The sequence below is a fragment of the Brassica napus genome, chromosome A6, assembly GCF_020379485.1.
Source record: "Brassica napus cultivar Da-Ae chromosome A6, Da-Ae, whole genome shotgun sequence".
NCBI lineage: Eukaryota > Viridiplantae > Streptophyta > Magnoliopsida > Brassicales > Brassicaceae > Brassica > Brassica napus.
In genome coordinates this window covers 6,219,443-6,240,005 of record NC_063439.1, presented here as the reverse complement: position 1 = coordinate 6,240,005, position 20,563 = coordinate 6,219,443, and the positions used below count along the sequence as shown (strand labels likewise).

The window sequence follows — 20,563 nt, the reverse complement described above, 5'->3', positions numbered from 1 at the left end:
GTGTGTGTGCGTAACACAGGCACCCAAACACGCGTAGTTGATCGTATATAGGGGGAGTTCCATGAAGAACTTCATACGGAGTTTTTCCATCAAGAACTTGCGTTGGAGTTCGATTGATCATATGTGCCGCGGCAAGTATGCTTTCTCCCCAGAATTCAACAGGTAATCTAGACTGGAATAAGCAGGCTCGAGCCACATTTAAAATATGGCGATGTTTTCGTTCGACTCTGCCGTTTTGTTGGGGCGTATAAGTGCAGGAGGTCTGGTGGCGTATACCATTGTCACGGAAGTAGGGCGCCAGAGTCATAAACTCAGTGCCATTGTCTGTCCGAATTGTTTGGACCTTTTTCCCAAACTGTCTATCCGCCATTGCACAGAAATTTCGTAGAAGAGAAGCGACTTCGGACTTTTCAAGCATTAGATAAGTCCAAACCGCTCTTGAGTGATCATCAACAATAGTTAAGAAATAAACTGCCCCACAAGAAGCTGGTGTGCGATACGGTCCCCACACGTCACAATGAATCAAAGCAAAAGGAATAAGAGCTTTATTAAGACTGTCTGGAAACACCTTTCGTGTCTGTTTCGCTCTAAAACAAATATCGCATTGACTAGAATCTGAAAAATCTATCTTAAAATCTTTAAAAGTAGGTAGAGTAGATAAAGCTTTATAGGATGGATGTCCAAGTCTTCGATGCCATAGAGTAGAAGTAGACTTTTTCGACTTTGAAACCCCATAAGCTCTTGCGACTTTGACACCCGTAAAGTAGTAGACCCCCTCACGTTCTTCACCTGCTCCAATCAGAGTCCTCGAAAAACGGTCCTGTAAAACACAAAGTGTATCAGTAAAGATTGCAATGCATCCAGTCTGTTTCAATAATTTTGAAACGGAGATAAGCGTGCAATTGAAGTCTGGAACAAATAGGACTTCATGTAGAACGTAATCCTTGCTGATGCGCAAGGACCCTCGTTTTGTGGCATGAGAGTCACGCCCATCAGGGAAGGTTACTGATGAGGAAGCAATATCATAGACGTCATGGAGTAATGCGAGATCTCCCGTCATATGATGAGACGCTCCTGTGTCAATAATAACATCAGTAAGTGTAGTTTTACCCGACAAACGTTCCGATGAGAGGTTGCTTTGTTGATTTTGGAGAAGTGAGATCAGTGAAGCTATCTGGTCGGAGTTGATTGTTTGCGAGATTTGAGTAGCGTTGGCACGGCCTCGTCCACGGCCGCGATTATTGCTAGAGCGACCCCCACGTCCTCCTCGATACCCTGACGATGGATTGTTTTGTCGTTGCTGCTCCACAAACCACTCTGGATATCCATGGACCTGAAAACATTCTGTGATATCATGTCCTGTCCTTCCACAATGCGTGCACATACGTGCCGGATCCCGAGAGCGCGGAGGCATAACTTCAACCGTAGTAGTATCTTTGAGAGGTTCTGTTTTGACTGAGAAACCCAACGCATCTGTTCGTTGTTCCTTGGAGCGTGACGATACCATGTTTTGCTCCTCACGGACAACTCTAGAGTAAACAATATTGAGGTCCGGTAATGGTTCCTCATCGGTAATGCGCGATCGGATAGAAGCAAAGCGCGAGTCATCAAGCCCGAAAAGAAATTTATGGACCTTTGCATCCTCTCTTTCTTTTTCGATATCGGCGGCGGCATCACATGTGCAGGAGCGAGCTGTTTTCATGTTTTGCAACTCTTCCCACAGCTTCGTGAGGCGCCCATAATACTCAAGAACTGATTTCCCGTCTTGCTTACAGTGCGTAATCTCATCCTGTAGTTGATGCAAACGAGTACCATTCTTGACCGAGAAGCGGAAGCGTAACGTCTCCCAAAGCTTTTTCGCCTCAGGTACATGAGTAACAGTTGATCGTACTTTCGAGTCAATCGATGTACGAATCCATCCAACAATCATGGAGTTGGATGCAAGCCATCTAGATAGATCAGGTTCTGTCTCTGGTTTAACAATCGTCCCGTCTATGAACCCTGTCTTTCTTTTTGCTTGTAGTGAATTCCAGAGTTCCGTAGACCATTCGCTGTAGTTTTCATGAGTGAGTAGAACCGATGTTATCAATGCTCCAGGGTTATCCGACGGAGCAAGGTAGTAAGGAGATGCGTCCATGACGTTAGCATGTGTCGTAGGAGTAGTAGTAGTAGATGGTGATGTAGTAGAATGTGTATCATCCATCGTATGGATGGTTAAGGTAGTATGGGTAGAAAAATTAGGTTAAAAAAATTAGGTCTTAGAGATCTTGGCTCTGATACCATAAAATATGAATAGAACGTGTACTTTATTCATCATCCCACAAAGGGTTTATATACAAAGAGAATATCATACGCTAACTAGGAATTGGAAATATGTGATTAACCCAAATCCTACAATATAGGAAATATAACATTATCATTATCCCTTTAACACCGTTGCTCATCCGATAAAAAAAAGTTCTAACGAGCCAACTTGTAGGAGTCCAATAATTGTTTTTCTTTGTTCAATCAGCTTTAGTCGAATAGACATATTGTTGGAGACAATTTGTTGGTTGGTTTTCTCAAGACAAAGAACCAACTAATTCACAACACGTTGATGCTTTCCACCGAGAAAACATTGAAATTTCCAGAAAGAAAGTTTACATGACCGAACGGCTGGCCATTTAATATATTCTTACGAATGTGTATTCGGATTCCAGAGTAATAGCCATTGTTTGGGCCATCCAAAGTAACTGAACGATATGATTTGGTCGGTTTGCTTCAGCTAGAGACGACTGACCATAATATATTTCGGTCGATGGAATCATGGAATGTGATTGCTCTGGTGCGACTGAATAGCCCATGCTGTGAGTCACATATGTCACTGGAGTTATATATTTTATTGAAATCTGCATGTGTATCTTTGTGAATACGATACCAAACTAATTTCTTTTCTTTGATGAGATCATAAACTAATTAGTTTTGTTATCCTTTAAACATGTGCTTTGTGTACCTTTTAAATAATTATTTATATGTTATTACCACATTTTATTTCAAAAACCAATTATGACATGACCTCGAGTAAACTATAACATGTACAATTTTATTAAAATAGATTAAATTTTTGGTAAGTTTTAGTAAAATAGATGATCAAGAGATCACATTACTCCTTGAGTATTTAACAATGTCAAAAGTAAAATTGAATATATTGTATGTACAATCATTTTGATCAGTTTATTGAGTAGCTAGAGATTGTGGTGTACTTCATATTACTCCTTGACATTTGACAACAACAAGTTTAGATTACTCCTTAACATTTGTCAACGATGAAAATTAAGTTCTCCTCTCAAATTTTTATCGAGTTATTGCGAATTGTTTAGATAACTATAAAATAAACAACTTAATGTTTAAATATCATTTAAAAATCTAGTTGGATTTACGTAAAACACTGATATTCTATCGAGTTGTCTTAAAAACCAAAAAATGGTCAGCAACAAAGATATTTCTCTTCTTCATGTTTCCTCATCTCTTCTAACATTGGAAATTGACATTTTGACCTTTTCTGATCAATAATATAAAAACATTAACAAAACTGAAGGAGTGCGATTTTATTGGCACTAAGAAATAACTTACGATAGATTGATTAATATCCAATAGAATAAAAAATGAAACATTCTAGATATCTTTATAGTATATTTTTTTATATCTGCATGTGTTTTTGGACTTATGGACTGGCACATAACTTATCATACTAGCGGCCTTCAATTTTCGTCACTACTAACTGGTGTAAGAGACTTATTATGAAAAAGTGAACCAACACTTCAATACAAATAACTAATAATATAAGTAAAAAGTGTAATAATTGAGCGAAAAGTGACAATAATTGGAAATATATAAATTTGTAACTTTGGTATAATTTTTAAATATACGACTTCACATATATGTTCAGTTTCACCCTTGCAAAAGAGAAAAGTTTTTAAAATTGCTTCATTTTTAATGAATATTTGCAGAGTTTTCTTGGGTTCACCCATTAATCAATAGTATTTTGTTATTTTATATTCTTTATTAAAAAAAAACAAAATAATAAAAAATTTCTAAGTTATATTATTTTTAAAAATAAATAAAAAAATAGTAATAGTTGCAAAACGATAGTACTTTTTATTTGATATTGCATATCTTTTTAACGTCGTCAGTAAAATATTAAATCATAAATCTTTGGGTAAACTATAAACTTTAGGATTTAAGATTTATCCAAGGGTTTAGGAATAAGAGTTTAGTGTTTAATGTTTATGATTTAGAGTTTAAGATTTATTTAAGGGTTTAGGGTTTACCCAAAGATTTAAGGTTTAGTATTTAGGATTTAGGATTTAGTGTTTTACTGATAACGTTAAAAATATTTTAAAAAATTCTTTTTTTTTGTAACTATTACTATTTTTATTTATTTTTACATTTTTATTTAAAAAACATAGTATAAGTTGTTCTTATTCGTTTTTTTTAAGATATAAAATATAAAATAATAAAATACTATTGGTGGTGAAAATACAAGTTCACTTTAGAGTGAACCAAGAAAAGTTCATATTTGCGTGTCTTCTTTGAAAAAAAAAAGACTGTTGTGTGTGCGTTTTTTTCCTAAACAAGTTTTTGTGGAAACTAAGTTATAAATCACGGCTGTAAATTTGTCTGCATGGGTGTCACACATACACATTAGTCCAAGTTGTTTTATACATGTATATATTAATACTCATATTCCAATATGATTGTTTTTTTGTTAATTTTTTCTTAAGGACTCTGCACTCATCACTCTACTTAAATGCTTTATTTTATATACCTCACAATCCTGAAGAAATTAATTAAAGCCTTAAAAATGAATGATTATTTACAAAGTACACTATTTGATTTACACTATTAAGTTTTGAACTCATGATCCCTTGAAAATATAGTTTTATCTACAATTTTGTAAGTAGACTAGATGTTTTGAAATTTAAGAATTAATTTTTGTTTATGAAAATGAGGATCACAAGCACACAATTGCTTAACTTGGATGCAGGCTAGGTTAACGTAGAGTAATTATATGATGGACGATGATATGAAGTGACTTTTAGTATTATGTTATTGATGAAGAAGACGCAAAAAGTTTTAGTGGTGATCATCTACAAAGTTAGCTGATATAATTTGAGCTTTTCTTTGAAATAGCGCATAAACCATGGGATCAGGAAGAGGTAAATAATTCTTATCTAAAGGTAAATGTGTTAAGCTCGACTCCGAAAATCAGTCGCAGAAAGAGATATATAGCGACCGATTCTCGTCGCCCAAATAAATTGTTGCCTTCAACCTAACCTGAAGTTTTTTTAATTCAAAACAAAAAACCTACGACGAAAGAATGAGCATGGAAACATTGACAAAAAAAAATGAACATGAAAACAAACACCATGATGACCAGAGCGTAAACTTCATATCTTGGAAATAGTTGTAGTACCCCTGGTTTGTGGTAGTAGATTAGATGGAAAAAGTTGATAAGAAATGATTTGGTTATCTATGATACATTTATCTTTTCAGTTATTATTCGGAGAGAACTCCAAAATTAAATGTGTTTGATATGAAGCAATTAAAGGATGAATGACCTATCGGAAAATTGGTGAAAACTGGTCAATTTCGAATACTGTGTGAATAAGGACAAATCACGTAGAACGATCACGTTGTATTGACAGGGCAAATATATCATATCTATCAAACTTTTCTAATAATGGACCGGACGTCAAATAAAAGTGAAACTCACGGATCGAGAATGGACATGAGGACTTAAGGCATCTCTCTGCCCACTTTATATATTACTCGAAAATAGAGTGAAAAATGAAGTAATGAACAAAAAAATAAAAGCATTACTCCATTTATAGAGTAATGTTTTTTCTTTGTTTATTATTCTATTTTTTACTCTATTTTTGAGTAAAATATGGAGTGAGATTGGAGATGCTATTAGCATTGGCAGGTAGGACGTTACAATAATAGCTTTTAGGTAGCAATAAAGATGATGTATTCTGTAGTGGAGGCATTTGTAGAACCTTGTTTTCCTAAATACATTAACCTACATGTGAACATGTTTCAAAAAATGGGTTTGTCATCTATTTCATCGAATGCATTTTAATTTTCATCATATGAAGATGTATTTAGCGATTTAATCTTACTCCAGATGACATGCTAAAGGTTGTTTTAGGCATTGTGTCAATGATGCTAAAATACGGGGGAGAATATGTGGTAATATACAAAACTAGCCGACAAACATTTTGATTTTTAATTAATAGAATCCTCATTGGAGAAGGCGAATTATGCAGAAAATTAGAGAAAATGCTTACCAGAGATCTTCAGTATATGGCGCAAGGAGTACCGTCAGGAATGGATCTCATATGGCTATTTAAGGTGATGCAGTCAGATGTGAATCCTCATAAGACAGGTAAAATTGTCGGCTGTAATATCGTCTATGTAATGTTTCTCATAATTTGTAATAGCGTAATTAATCAGACAAAAAAAAAATCTTCATTGGATTAACAGAAAAATGCTTTGTTATATTAAACGAAATCTTACACAACACGTTCGACTGTTAGTTAATCGAAGGTGATAGATACAGAAACAAGTGTGTTGTCAAATCCCTTCTTGGTGACAAATGTGTTGTCAATCCTTAATCCTACATTATTGTAATCTAAACTTTATAAAGAACCTGTTCCTCACTTGGACAAGGAGAATCATATATCATGTCACATTCGTTTCAAGAGTATACGTAGTTGATAGACAAACTTCAATATACACATATTTAAAAGTTGATATAAACAACCATTTGATTACGATATAATTAAACGAAAGAGTATACTACTTTTTTAAGTTGGCCCAGTTTCAAACAAAAGAATTATTAATTTATTCTCATGGAGAAAAAATGACATATATAACGAATCATTTATTTACGGTGAAAATTATACTTTACATACGTATACTAAATATATAGTAACTAGCAAGCCCTTTATCAAAAAAAAAAAAAAAATATATAGTAACTCGTAAATATATGGTATAGAGCCTTTTGTTTTGACGTGATCTTATTATGCTAGGTAAAACGACATATTTGAATATTGTCGTTTTCTTGACTTTGTCTATACTTGTCTGAATTTTCTTTCCCTACTACACTCGTTTGAATGAATATAAAATATTTTCAGGTAAGAAAATGTAAAAAGGAAAAATAAATAATTCAAGTCTTTTTTTGCTGTATTAGTTAGTGTCGGGATCCATGTAAGTTTAACGATAGAGATACGGGGCAGAGTCATGTTAGAGAAAGCGATGGTATCCAATGAGATTGGAAGCAAAAGCATCTAAACTTTTTTTTCTTTTAAAAATTTGTTTACCAATACAACCTACAATAAATCCGAATCATTAATTATGCTGATAACACAAAATATATGTTTTTGACTAACAAAAAGAAAACTAAAATATGTGAAACACTGTCAATATTAGGTCCGACATATAATTACAAAATTTTAAGTGGCGTTTGTACATTTTGTTATAAGAAACAAAAAGCCCTAATACGTCCAGATAGGGTTTATTTTATTACACGTGGATGATTATCGACCATGTCACAGACGTATACATCTCTTAAAGCCAAGAGACAAGTATCCTATTCTGTTTGTCACAAATAATACGATTCCGCTTGTAATAGTTAAATTCATAATTGAGTAACCTATTTGTTTCGTTTTCAATACTCCTTCTATTTCATAATATATGAGGCTATGGATGAAATCACAAAGATTAAGAAAAAATATTTTTCCTATAAAAAATCTATTTAAAATATAAATAAAAAATAATACAACAAATTATCAGGAAAACTATGAAATATATATTGGTTAAACAGTTAAAGTTGCATAGATATTTTAAAACATTTTATATTTTGAAATAACAAATTAATCTTCTAAAACATCAAGTGTTATAAAACAGATGGAGTATATATTATTCTATTTTTTAGAAAAACAATTATTTTATTCATATTATTAAAACATACAGAATAATTAGCTCAAACGAAACTTAGATATTTATAGTTATCATCATGAAAAATGTTTATTAACATTCTTACATGCAACCATATTGCTTAAATACAAATTCAATGCATACATATATATTTATATACACTCATACATATATGTGGGATTATAACTGGGAGACAAGGTACAGGAGGACAATCTCTAGCTCTATGATGAAAATCATAATTATTCTGTTTTGTGACATTTTGGAAAGCGATGTAGAGAGCATTATGTGAGGAGCACGTGCATGGGTGATGATGAAAATGATGATACATGTGCATGTCCATGTGTTATGTGTATTACTCACGTATTGCTTCTTTTCCATAACTTATTTTGGCTTTGTTCTTTTTAAATGACGTATGTAACGTAACACCAAGCTTCGCCAATATAATCACCTTTATCAAAACACCAATAACACCGAGTGAGATCGTTAGAGCTAGGTTTGTTACGACAATATTGTCGCATAAGAGCATTTTATAACCAGAAACGTTTAGTTGTGGGGAAAAAATGATTCATCATCTTTATATCATTTTATTAGTTATATTGAATATCTGATTGTTTTCATTTTGTTCAACCGAATACCTGGTTGTTATTTTCTCGTTTGGTATTGATGATCATCATTTTAGTACTTACTATAAAAATATTATAACGTTATATTTTTGACTCTCACTCTTGTGATAAATTGTTAGTACTTACCTCTTACTATAAAATTTGAATTTGTGTCATAACTATTTAATTAAGATTATCGGAATAAGCAGTGGCCATTATTGCGTTTATGTTCTTCACTTTTTACATATTGCGTTAATCTCAAGGACTAGTGTTTAAGATAAAATCAAGGACCCACGAGATGTTAACTTTTGTCGTTTTGTAGATATTTTGTTTTTTGGAATATGGCTTAGTGAGAGCCAAGTAGGACAGAAGAAGACAAAATATAAAAAGTACAAAAATAATTAAAAGAACAGTAAAACCAAATGCATATAAGACGGAAACGACCAAATTTATATAAATTAAAAAGAAATTGAATGGGGTAGTCTTTCCCTTGTTAACATGCCAGTGGAAAAGGGAATCATCCAGTCTCTCCTCACTTTTCATTGGTTCCCAATATTGATTCAATGTTTGATCCATTTAAAGTAATTTCTTTTATATAAGAAAATAAAAAGACTGTAACTATTTCCTTTATAAGATTCGTATACTTAATCAATGGTTTCATCGAAACTTTTTATATATTGGCTCCTTGATTTATATATGACGTACGTGAAATTTGTTAAAGTATTCGAGAGTGATTATCACAACTACTAAACATTTCTCTGTATATTCTAGAGAGTCCTGTGATCCATGATGGTGTATCTTTATATACATAATAATAGTATTGAATGTCAAATTTTGTCTTTAGATTGATCAATGGTATCGAGATAAGAAATAAGTTTGTCATCTAGTGAGAGTCAAAAACAGTAGAGGCTTAAATATGTCGCGAAAAGGCAATGTGGGAAATTAGCAAAGGTTGGTCACCAGAGCCGGTCCTATAAAATATTAGACTGGAAGCAAAATTTTAAAAATTGGCCGCCCTCTATTATTTGAACCTTGGTTGGAAGCAAATGAAAGTTAGAACCCTTAAGTTTTTACCACTGGACCAAAGAAAACTATTGGTATTTTGTGGCCGAAATTATTCTTATAATTATGTGGCTGGAAGCAATGGCTTCTTTGGCTTGGCCCAAGGGCCGGCTCTGTTGGTCACTACACTTCTAATTGTATTAGTGTTTTCAGAAAATGACATTTGATTCAATTAAAAAACTGTATTGTGATCTCTATTATATTATTTGACAAATCACTTATATTTGCACATGTGTCATCGTTCTCATTTTAATTTTTACGATAATTAATTATATAGTTACTCTTAATGAATTAAAAATATCATATCCAACTGTCATTATAATATTTTTTAATTTTTATTTCCTTTTTATATTATTTTCAAATATCATATATAATTAAAGAAAATATTAATTAAAAGAAAGAATTATACTTTTAAAAACAAAAAATATATTATACATAATATGATTTAACATAAAGGAAAATTTCAGAAAAAATAATATTGATACTAAAATAATATATTTCTTTTAAAACATAATCTTAATAAACATAATGTATATATATAAGTAATAAAATATTTTCCTTATATCAAGCTATATATTAAAAATCTCAATAAGATAAACTGACATATTTTTAATGATCAAATAATCACAAAAAACTACTTATATATCATAACTCAATATACTTTTAAGGAACTATAATATTATATCTTAGCATTAATATTTTTTTTTCTATTTTTAGTTTATTGTTTATATTTATACTACCCAACATTTCATAATAATACTATCAAACTAATTCGAATTTTATGCTTAAGATTATTTAAAATAATTTTCAGTATATCCTATACATCTAAAGTATAAATTACTTAGAATTTACAAAAAAAAATTGAGTTATTTTCTGCATTTTAATATCCTTTTATGGATTTTCAAATATTTGTTTATGCAACTATACATATTATTACTTTAGTTTGTTTAATTATTATTTTTTAAATCACCATCAAATAAAAAAAATATTAAAACATAATTGAAAATTTTAGAGAAAATTCAAACTCATGCAATGAATAGAAGTAATATAACTTTGTTTAATTGTACTTCAGTTAAAAGGAATAGATCTAACTCAATATACCCATAAAATAAATAATTGGTTTTACTCTAAACATTTAGACCCAAAATTCAAGACATAATTAAAATAACAACATATTATTAATAATATTATTTATTATTTTATACATATAAATTACAAAAAATTCAAAACATATTAATAAATAGAAATAAAATATGAACCAATTTTTACATTTTAGTTCTTTTGTAAAGTTTATTTATGTATGTGTTTTCAAAAGATTATCTTTATATTCATATATATATCTTTGATTTGATCAACACTTCAGTTTATTTTATTCATTTGACTCTCAAAACAACATATATTAAATTATACATAAACTTACTAAACTATATTTAGAAATCTAAAACAACAATCAAACTAAATGAAAAAAATAATAATTAAAACTTTAATTTGTTAAGAACAAAACTTTTAATTTGAGTTTAGAGAAATATATACAATCCAATATATCCAAATAATAACCAATACCAAATAGATATTATATATTTAAAATAACATATAATTATTCATTAAAAAAATCATACATACAAATTAAAAAATAATTATTTTTTAAAAAATATTAACTAATTATTACAATATATTTGTTTTGTTAATCTTTATATATGTGCATAAAAACGGGAGAGTCATCTAATACCGATGATAGACTTAAATTAGTACTTCAGTCTATGTAAACCTTTCCTTATTAAATGATAGACCAAAATTTATACTTTTCAAATTTAAAATAAAATATTTAATATTATTTTCATCTTAAATGTATTTGATTTGTAAATTTTGCTTATGCTATTTTTCAATTGAATTAAAGACGTTTGGTAAAATATTTTAACATTTAACCAAATGTTTTTAAAATATAGTTGACTATTATCGTTATTAAAAAGGCTACGAACTATTATAATTTTAGTATCTTATACACTTTTCAAATTCAATATATTTAAACAAAAGGAAATATATATAATCTATCGAAGATTTCAATTATATATATATATATATATATATATATATTCTTAAATATAAATTGAAAATAAACAAAATTATTTAATTTATCTTAATTTTTATGTTTAATTAAATTTAAATTTAAAGTAAATATTGGTAAGAAAACAATAAAATATTAAATAAAAAAATTAAAATATAATTTTATTTTTATTTTTTAATTGTTGCACATAGTGTAAGAAAACACATAGTTTTAATGACTTTGCTTGAACATTATTTACTCACTAACCAGCAACACTTTTACTAAAAAGCATGCATGAACACAAAGAATCATGATGACAAAAAAAAAAGAACAGGAAGAATCATAATTCATAAACATAATTGCAATTTTTTTTTTAATAATTGTGGTGTAATCCTAAAAAAAATTTTAGGCCTAAAGAATAATCACCGCGAGATCCGTATAATTCATATTTTTTTTACCACTTAAGGTATTCTAGGTGGCCGGATTCAAACCCAGGTTACAACATAGCATGGACGCACCTGTATAGCTGCATTTTTTTGAGAAAAACCTGTATAATTTTGTAGCCTCGACGCATTGTTTGTTTGTATACTTTCGACATGGCTTTCTGCCTTTAGTCTTCAACTTGGCATGTTACGACGTCATTAGTAATGTTTGCTTAGATAATTTGTTTAATCAGTATTTACGCTTTTAATCATGAAAAGGTAATGTTATTTAATTCATCTAAATTTGATTTGTTTTCTTCCTAAGTATTTTCTATATCCAAATACTGAAAATCTATTTTTTTCTCCAAGCATATTATACATCCAGAAATCTTTCAATTTTTCTTGGTGGAGAATTTGAAGAAGATAAGCTATTTTGTTCTTTGCTGCAGTTAGCTAGATATTGTTTGAAGAGGACAACATTGGCCCTTTCTATTTTTGTTCCTTCTTTTGTCCGAGCCAAAAACACTCCTCGTTGTGTCTCCTCCTCTTACAATTATAGTTTCAATCAATCAACACTAATTTGACCACAGTCATAGAAAAACAAAAACAAAAAGTAACTTGTGGTCGGAAAAGTATATAAATACATAGTTGCGTACATAACTTACGTAATATACTGCATCTAATTTTGAAGAAACTTAGGATTTTTTTTTGTCAATAGTTGAAAATATGAGGAAGCGTATCACCAAGAAATTAATTGTTTGATTAAATTTACTCCAAATAATCAATAAAACAAATTAATTAGACAAAAAAACATTTGTCACTTTCTTTCGTTTGCAATGTTTGTCTAACCGTTTAAGGTCATAATCACATCTTATCACCTCGACACATTAATCGCTCTCTTAAATTCGTTTTTAATTAAAATGTTGAGCTTCAAGAGACGAAAGACAAATGTACTGCTCCATCCGTTCCTTAAAGTTACATATTCTAAAGAAAAATTTTATTTCAAAAAGATCAATTTTTTACATTTTCAATGCATGTTTTATTAACTATTTTTAAATTTCAAAAAACTTAATTGTATTAGTTAAATTTCTATTGGCTTAAAATTATAGAAAAAGATAAACACAAAAAATTATGTAAATTTAATCTGTTTTATTAAAACGCGTGAAAAATCTATAATATGTAACTTTAAGGAACGTATAGAGTATAATACATCCACTCCAGTTTAATTATATACTCTCTCCGTTTCTAAAAGATCTATGTTTTAGAATTTTCACACTTTTTAATAAAACATATTAAAATTTAGCTATAAATGCATAGTTTTTTGTAATTTTATATTTTTTATATTTTTAAAGCAATAAAATTTTTAAAATGCAATTAATGTTTTTAAACTTCACAATTTCTCATTATTAGTTGATAAAAATTGTATCAAAATATAAAATATTTATTTTTTTGAAACAATTTTTTTTCTAGAATTTGGATCTTTTAGGAACAGAAGGAATAATATACAGTTTGACAACCCATCAATTGATAAAACTTACTCCAATAATCAACAAAAAAAAATTAGTTAGACAAAAAACATTGGTCACTTTCTTTCTTTTACTATGTTTGTCTAGCCGTTTAAGGTCATAATAAAATTACACATTAATCGCTCTCTTAAATTCGTTTTTAATAAAAATGTCGAGCTTCAAGATGAGAAAGACAAAATGTACTAATATACCTCCCTTTCAATTTAATTATATACAGTTTGACAACATGTGTATATACCTTATCTTGCATAAAAAATAACAAATATTTTTTTTTCTTACAAAAGAAGGAAATGGCGGGACCTCCATAATTTTCTAGAGGTTTGGTTTGTTCGTATTGTATTTAGTCGAATAAAGTAGTCGAATAACCAATACAAATGCATTTCTTCTTTTGTTACCAAAAAAAAACAATATACAAACTCATCAAAACAAGAGCTTTAACATAAAGTTCAAAAAAAATAAAAAAACAAGAGCTTTAACATGCTTTTTTTTTTTGCCTCCTCTTGATCTCGGCTCTACCACTATAAATAGACTGTCCAACACTTCCATAATCTTCCACCACAAAACATTATACACATATCTCATAAGAAAAATACACAAAACATCTATCAGATTTATAATTTACAAACTACAGTTAAACTTCTTTCAAAAGCAAGATGCCTACAATGTTAACAGACGTCTTTAGAGGCCATCCCATTCACCTCCCACACTCTCACCAACCTGACTTCACATCCCTCAGTGAGCTCCCTGATTCTTACACATGGACCCCCAAAGACGATCCCCTCTTGGACGCCGCTCCTTCCCCTCCGGCCGCAAGTGAAAACATCCCTCTCATTGACCTGAACCATCCTGACGCGGCCAACCAAATCGGCAGCGCATGTAGAACTTGGGGTGCGTTCCAGATCGCGAACCACGGCGTGCCTTTGGAACTTCTCCAAGGCATTGAGTTTCTCACCGGTAGTCTTTTTCAGCTACCTGTCCAACGCAAGCTTAAGGCTGCTCGGTCGGAGACAGGCTTCTCTGGCTACGGCGTCGCTCGTATCTCATCTTTCTTCAATAAGCAAATGTGGTCGGAAGGTTTCACCATCACCGGCTCCCCTCTCAACGACTTCCGTAAACTTTGGCCCCAACATCACCTTAACAACTACTGGTATATATCTATACACACACAACATTATATATTTATTTCATGTACTATATATACTTCTATACCTATTAGTTTGGTAATAACATGGACCATGAATAACAGAAGCAACAGAGATTTCGCCATGTCATTCAAATTTAGTGGAATTAAGAGTAACGAGCATAATGAAAATCTAGCATATTGGACCCACCTCAAGATTTGAAGATATATTTCTTTTAATCTTATCGGAGAAAACAAAAAGCCCAACTTGCTTTTGTTTTGTTTTTCCTATTTATTTAAAAGGTCGTACAAAATTTTAACGTATTTATATGCAAATTGTGTATAAATCTCATATGTACTAATTACTGGATCAAATTCGTATTTTCTTAATTAACAGCGACATCGTTGAAGAGTACGAGGAACAAATGCAAAAGTTGGCATCCAAGTTGATGTGGTTATCGCTAACTTCACTTGGCGTCAGCGAAGAAGACATTAAATGGGCCAGTGCTAATCCAGATTTAAACTGGGCCCAATCCGCCCTCCAGCTAAATCACTATCCGGTTTGTCCTGAACCGGACCGGGCCATGGGTCTAGCTGCCCATACCGACTCCACTCTCTTAACTATTCTCCATCAGAACAATACCGCTGGACTCCAAGTATTTCGTGATGATCTAGGTTGGGTCACCGTGCCACCGGTTCCAGGCTCCCTCGTGGTCAACGTCGGTGATCTCTTCCACATCTTATCGAATGGACTGTTTAAGAGCGTGCTACACCGCGCTCGGGTTAACCAAACCAGATCCCGGTTATCAGTAGCTTTCCTTTGGGGACCACAATCTGATATCAAGATATCACCCGTACCAAAACTGGTTAGTCCTGTTGGATCGCCTCTATACCGATCGGTCACATGGACAGAGTATCTTAGAACAAAAGCAACTCACTTCAATGAAGCTCTTTCAATGATTAAAAATGACATAGATGAATAACAAACAGTTTCATGAGATTATAATAATTTGTTATCGGCCAATTAATTTGATTAGAAGAAAATGTTGTAAATTAGTATTCTATTAATATCCTTGTTTGTCTTTAATTGTGTTTGAATTGCATTCCACATAAACAAAAACAAAAAGACAGGCGCTTCTTAAATCGTCCCATGACATGTTGCCACACTGCCACTAATGAGAATCTTGTTTAGTAATTGTGCAATTATGCGTTTGATGGTCCCAATAAATTCTTTGATTGAAACGCTAAAAAAATACTAAACATTAAAGACAACACAGCATGGTGTTATATTCAGAATACTACACAATTCATCTTGTTTGATTGCTATTTGTCAGATTGTCTGAATATAAAATGACAGAGCACATCTAAGATGAGGCTATATGTCTAATCTAAAAAGAAAACGAAAATGACCAAAACATATAACATTATATTATCTTATCTTAACTTTTTACAAGCAATATCTTCCGTCTCGATGTGTGCAGCAGAATATGGCCCATGTTTATGGAATTTTCCGTGTTGATATATCATTGATTAGAAATTAAATCAAACTATTTGTATAATTGAGACATGAAAAAGTTTTTTTTTCTTTTGTTATTTATTTCCACAACCAAAAGTGGATAAAAAAAAGATTTTTATTCACACATTGTAGTTAAGGCTCATGTTAGTCTAAGATAAGGCTCATGTTATTTAAATCAAACTACAGTATAACTTCTTTAAATTAATATACACTAAAAATCTTTATAAAATAATATAATTTTATAGTTTTAAATTGAGTTTTTGGTTCAATTAGTATATTGATAAATTAATATCTCTATAAATTAATAAAAAAATTATAGTTTTGGTGTAATCTCAGCATTATTAATTTATAGAAGTTTCACTGTATTTTGTTATTGAAGTAACCACTATTAGTTAAAGCTCATGTTAGTCTAAGATAAGGCCCATTTCCGCTTTAGTTGAATGCAAAAAAAAAAAAAAGATTTTTATTCACACATTGTAGTTTCAAATCATTAGTACACATTGTAGGTTCAAATCATTAGTTTCAAAGATATAATAGAGCAGACATGGTAGTATGGTACTAAATAACAAGATCACGAAAAGGATACATTTTGGTTGAAAATAACTAGGTTTGTATATGCTTGTGATTATGGTTCATGCGCTTGTTGAATACCGCAATAGACTTTGGTCATCGTACGGTGTGCCTTCAGATGAACGTCCACCGTTTCGTAGAAAGCTAGAAGTCCGTCATGGTTAAAGGGCTTGTATGCTAAAGGATGGTCCTTGTCCACCATCTCCTCTGGTGTCGATATCATCTCTTCTTGAAACGAGAAGAAACCAAATGAATACCTCATTTCCACGCTCTCCATCTCCACCTTGTGGTAACACGATTTGATTCTGTCGTTGCTCCACGCCTGATGATATATATTGGCGCACATGATTAATTTGACAGCACTATAAAACTTGAGTTGGTAGTTTTTAGTTTATACCATGATGGCGTCGCCTGCTATAACAGCAAACCGGGTTGGTGAAGGGATAAAAGGATACCAAACGTCCTCTTTCTCGGATTTCAACATGAGTCCAGTGATGTGGTTCTGATGGAGGATGGAGATGAAGCTCTTGTCCGTATGAGAAATGAACTTCCTGTTGGGCTCTCCATTAGGGAGTCTTCTGTATTTCAGCAACCGAAGAAGGTAACGTGATCCTCTTATGTGTTTCTCTGTATACCTCTCTAGGTTATAGCTTTCAAAGAGCATTCTTATCACCAGTTGCTCCAGCTCCGCTTGCATTTTCGCATATGCGTTAACAATTTCACTATAACAACATCGTTAACACATAATTATTGTTGAGTTTGGAAATGAATTAAGTATATGTGCACAAGTAAAATGCCACATTCAATTGGGTAATAATTGTAAATATTTCATTCACATAATTAATATATAAACCCTAAAATGAGTATTTATTTTAATCATGTTTTGCTTTCTTAAGTTTTTTTTTATATTATTTTATTTGTTCACATTCATAATAGTAATAAAGACTTCATATTAAATTACTTGATAAATAAGTAATACCAGAAACGGTCATTGTCATGATGATCAGGCCACATGAGACGGGAGAATTGGCGGCATTGTTGGATATCGTTGGCTTGGTCAATACCAAGACCTTCATGAACGGGCTGATCATCGGAGATCATGGTTATGTAGCCGTGTCCAGCCTTGTGGTTCTCGTTCGTTACCTTAACTTCGGGAGGAAGATCAAGTAGTTCCTTGGAAGCTTCTAGAACTGACTTGTGGAGTTCTGCTGGAAAGCTGTTGTACTCGGCCACGAACCAACCATGGTGTTCCATAGCTTCACGGACGCTGTTTCTCGTCGAGTTCCAGAGCTCTGTTCCCGGTTTCAGGTTCTTGTCAGAGAGGTTGATGACCGGAAGCTCTTGAGTTTCATTCCCACCCATTTGACTATCCTACACAATCAGAGTTACACAAATCATTAGAAAAATAAACTGTTATAATAAATGAATGCAATTGTTGTTCATAACATATGATACAATCTTGTGAACGTAAAAAACATATGATCCAATCTTTCTATTAACTAAGAAAATAAAAGAATTACGGAAATTTTACCAGTCTGCTCACTAATGTGAACTGATATTTGCCTAAAACTTATAGTTGTGAAATGGCATCGAATATGTGTTTATACTCCCGTTGAAAGATACTTCACTTAGTTTGGGTATAAGATGCTTTCGTTGACTTTTGTCTGTATTTGGGTGGGAGTCTTCTGCATTATTGGGCTATTATGAGGCCTACTCAGGTTAATTCAACAAAAGCCCGTTATTTTATTCTCAAAGCCGAGTGGGGTCCTTATTGGTCGACACTGGCTTTGACATTTCCCAATTTCTCAACTGTAAAGTGTAACCTTTGACTTTCTTAAGCCGCGGACGTTGACTACCGTCGGTTTGTTTTTAGGCTCATGAATTTTGGTTATGTCCGGTTTTTGGCTTACCCTTGTAAATTAGATAGGAGCAGAACGCTGGACCAATAAATATGATTCGCAACAACTACCAAAGAACCCATTTTTAATTGCCCTACCAATAATTGTTTCATTAGCCAACATTAATGCTCCACCAAAGCTATTTTCCGGTTAGAGACGTACCCTTTTGGTTGAAAGTTGAAACAACAGTCACCCCATATTTAAAAGGTCTTGATAAAATTGGATATAGAAACTTCCAAGAATGTGGCTGTGTGAGGAAGTTATATGAAGACCAACGTTGAATTCATCTTTGTTGATTCTACTTGAATCTTCGAATGAGACTAGATACGTTAATTACACGTTTTACTTACGGTCGATAACACTTTTTACCAATAAAATATATCTTTATTCAGTGCTATCTTGTCTAGTTTAATTAACAAATTAAGTCCTAACTCTATGGTACTAAAATCAAACACATAACTTCATCTTAAATTCTTACCACATAACATGAACTTAGGATGTGGGTTTAGCTCTAGAAAATCTAAATAAAGTATACTTGTAAAATATGTATATTTTGAAAGGTATTAGTCCAAGCGGGATACAATTCAATTAAATAATGGCGGTTTGGGAACAAGGAAGGGCCTTGCAACTTTAACTAGAAGCGTCAAAGTCTAAACTCTAAACGTATTAGGTATTTACAATCGTTTGATTTCTTCACACTACTATTTATTTCACGTATATGATATTATTCATGCTAATACAGTAGTATTATTATGTCTTAGCTACTTTTATTATTTAACATGTAATTTATTAGACGATGGTAATATACTTGATTATGTTTTCTTAAGGAATACTTACTATAGTACTAAAAATGTTTTTCATTAAGAGTCAAAATAACCAAAGAAGTTTCATTAAATAAGTAAATGATAATTGCATATATATATTCTATCAGTATTATCTATATATAAATAAATATTTATTAAAAGTTAGAAAATTTTGAAAACATCGATTTTTGAAAATATTTTCTACAACATTTTTTCTGAATTTTTTAAGAAACAGTTTTAAAAAAAAAAAATAAGAAAATCTTCTTGAATATGCATAATATTTTTTTTTGAATTTGAGTTTATGAATATCTTCTTGGATGTGTATAATATAATTCTAAAATGTTAGTTCAGTCTGAGCAAGTATAATATCTTCATAAAATTTATCAAAGGTGTATTTAGGAAAACTTTCATCAATAGCTTACTGAATTTTAATTATATATATATTTAATAAAATATTCTTAAAATTATAACATCTTCTTAGAATTTTCAGAAGATCTCCGTGAATTTAATATCTAAATTTTATAAATATATATACATATTTAAAAACATCTTCGTAAATATTCGAGAGATGTTATATATTGAATAATATCTTTTAGATATACATATATTTAAATTTAGAAAGATGACATACATATTTAGAGAAAACTGTATGTTACATACAAGAAGTAAATACGCATTCATAAAAAATTCTCAATTCAGGATTTTTTTTTTACAAATTAATTTTAAATTATATCATACACGTTCATGAAATTCTTCCAAAACATTTTTGAAATTCTTCTATATATATATTTAATAATTTAAATTATAAATGAGGATTTAATTATCATTTCTAGTGAAAGCTATATTGGTTATTTTGACTTTTGGGTGCTAATTTGGGAAAAAAATAAAAATCTATCAAGAATATTTGCCATTTTTCCTTCCTCAAAGTAGATATAGCAATTTTTTTGTAATAATTATCAGATTTTTTTAAAAAAAATATTGACAGGACAAAAATATGAATTTACGGATTTGATTACAGTT

General features: G+C 31.0%; 2 protein-coding genes across 2 annotated transcripts; one reads left to right on the top strand and one right to left on the bottom strand.

Annotated features, from left to right (window-relative positions):
• Window positions 1-14,175: 14,175 nt before the first annotated feature.
• On the top strand, window positions 14,176-15,843 carry LOC106351318 (gibberellin 3-beta-dioxygenase 1). Its single transcript, XM_013791132.3, has 2 exons — window positions 14,176-14,783; window positions 15,154-15,843. Exons 1-2 carry the CDS (start codon window positions 14,290-14,292, stop codon window positions 15,737-15,739), a joined length of 1,080 nt encoding a protein of 359 aa, XP_013646586.2. The 5' UTR covers window positions 14,176-14,289; the 3' UTR covers window positions 15,740-15,843.
• A 932-nt stretch (window positions 15,844-16,775) lies between these two features.
• Window positions 16,776-18,497, bottom strand: LOC106351320 (probable 2-oxoglutarate-dependent dioxygenase AOP1). Its single transcript, XM_022688171.2, has 3 exons — window positions 17,822-18,497; window positions 17,240-17,564; window positions 16,776-17,164 (listed from the first exon to the last, which is right to left on the bottom strand). The coding sequence occupies exons 1-3, from the start codon at window positions 18,202-18,204 to the stop codon at window positions 16,898-16,900; spliced, it is 975 nt and encodes a 324-aa protein (XP_022543892.2). The 5' UTR covers window positions 18,205-18,497; the 3' UTR covers window positions 16,776-16,897.
• Window positions 18,498-20,563: the final 2,066 nt, after the last annotated feature.

What these genes read in the sequence shown, in the direction of transcription:
- LOC106351318 (XM_013791132.3), top strand. Translation starts at nt 14,290, where the DNA reads ATGCCTACAATGTTAACAGACGTCTTTAGAGGCCATCCCATTCACCTC. An exon ending in CATCACCTTAACAACTACTG is followed by an intron (nt 14,784 to 15,153) that starts GTATATATCTAT and finishes CTTAATTAACAG; the next exon opens with CGACATCGTTGAAGAGTACG.
- LOC106351320 (XM_022688171.2), bottom strand. Translation starts at nt 18,204, where the DNA reads ATGGGTGGGAATGAAACTCAAGAGCTTCCGGTCATCAACCTCTCTGAC. An exon ending in CATGACAATGACCGTTTCTG is followed by an intron (nt 17,565 to 17,821) that starts GTATTACTTATT and finishes ATGTTGTTATAG; the next exon opens with TGAAATTGTTAACGCATATG. An exon ending in TAGCAGGCGACGCCATCATG is followed by an intron (nt 17,165 to 17,239) that starts GTATAAACTAAA and finishes ATATATCATCAG; the next exon opens with GCGTGGAGCAACGACAGAAT.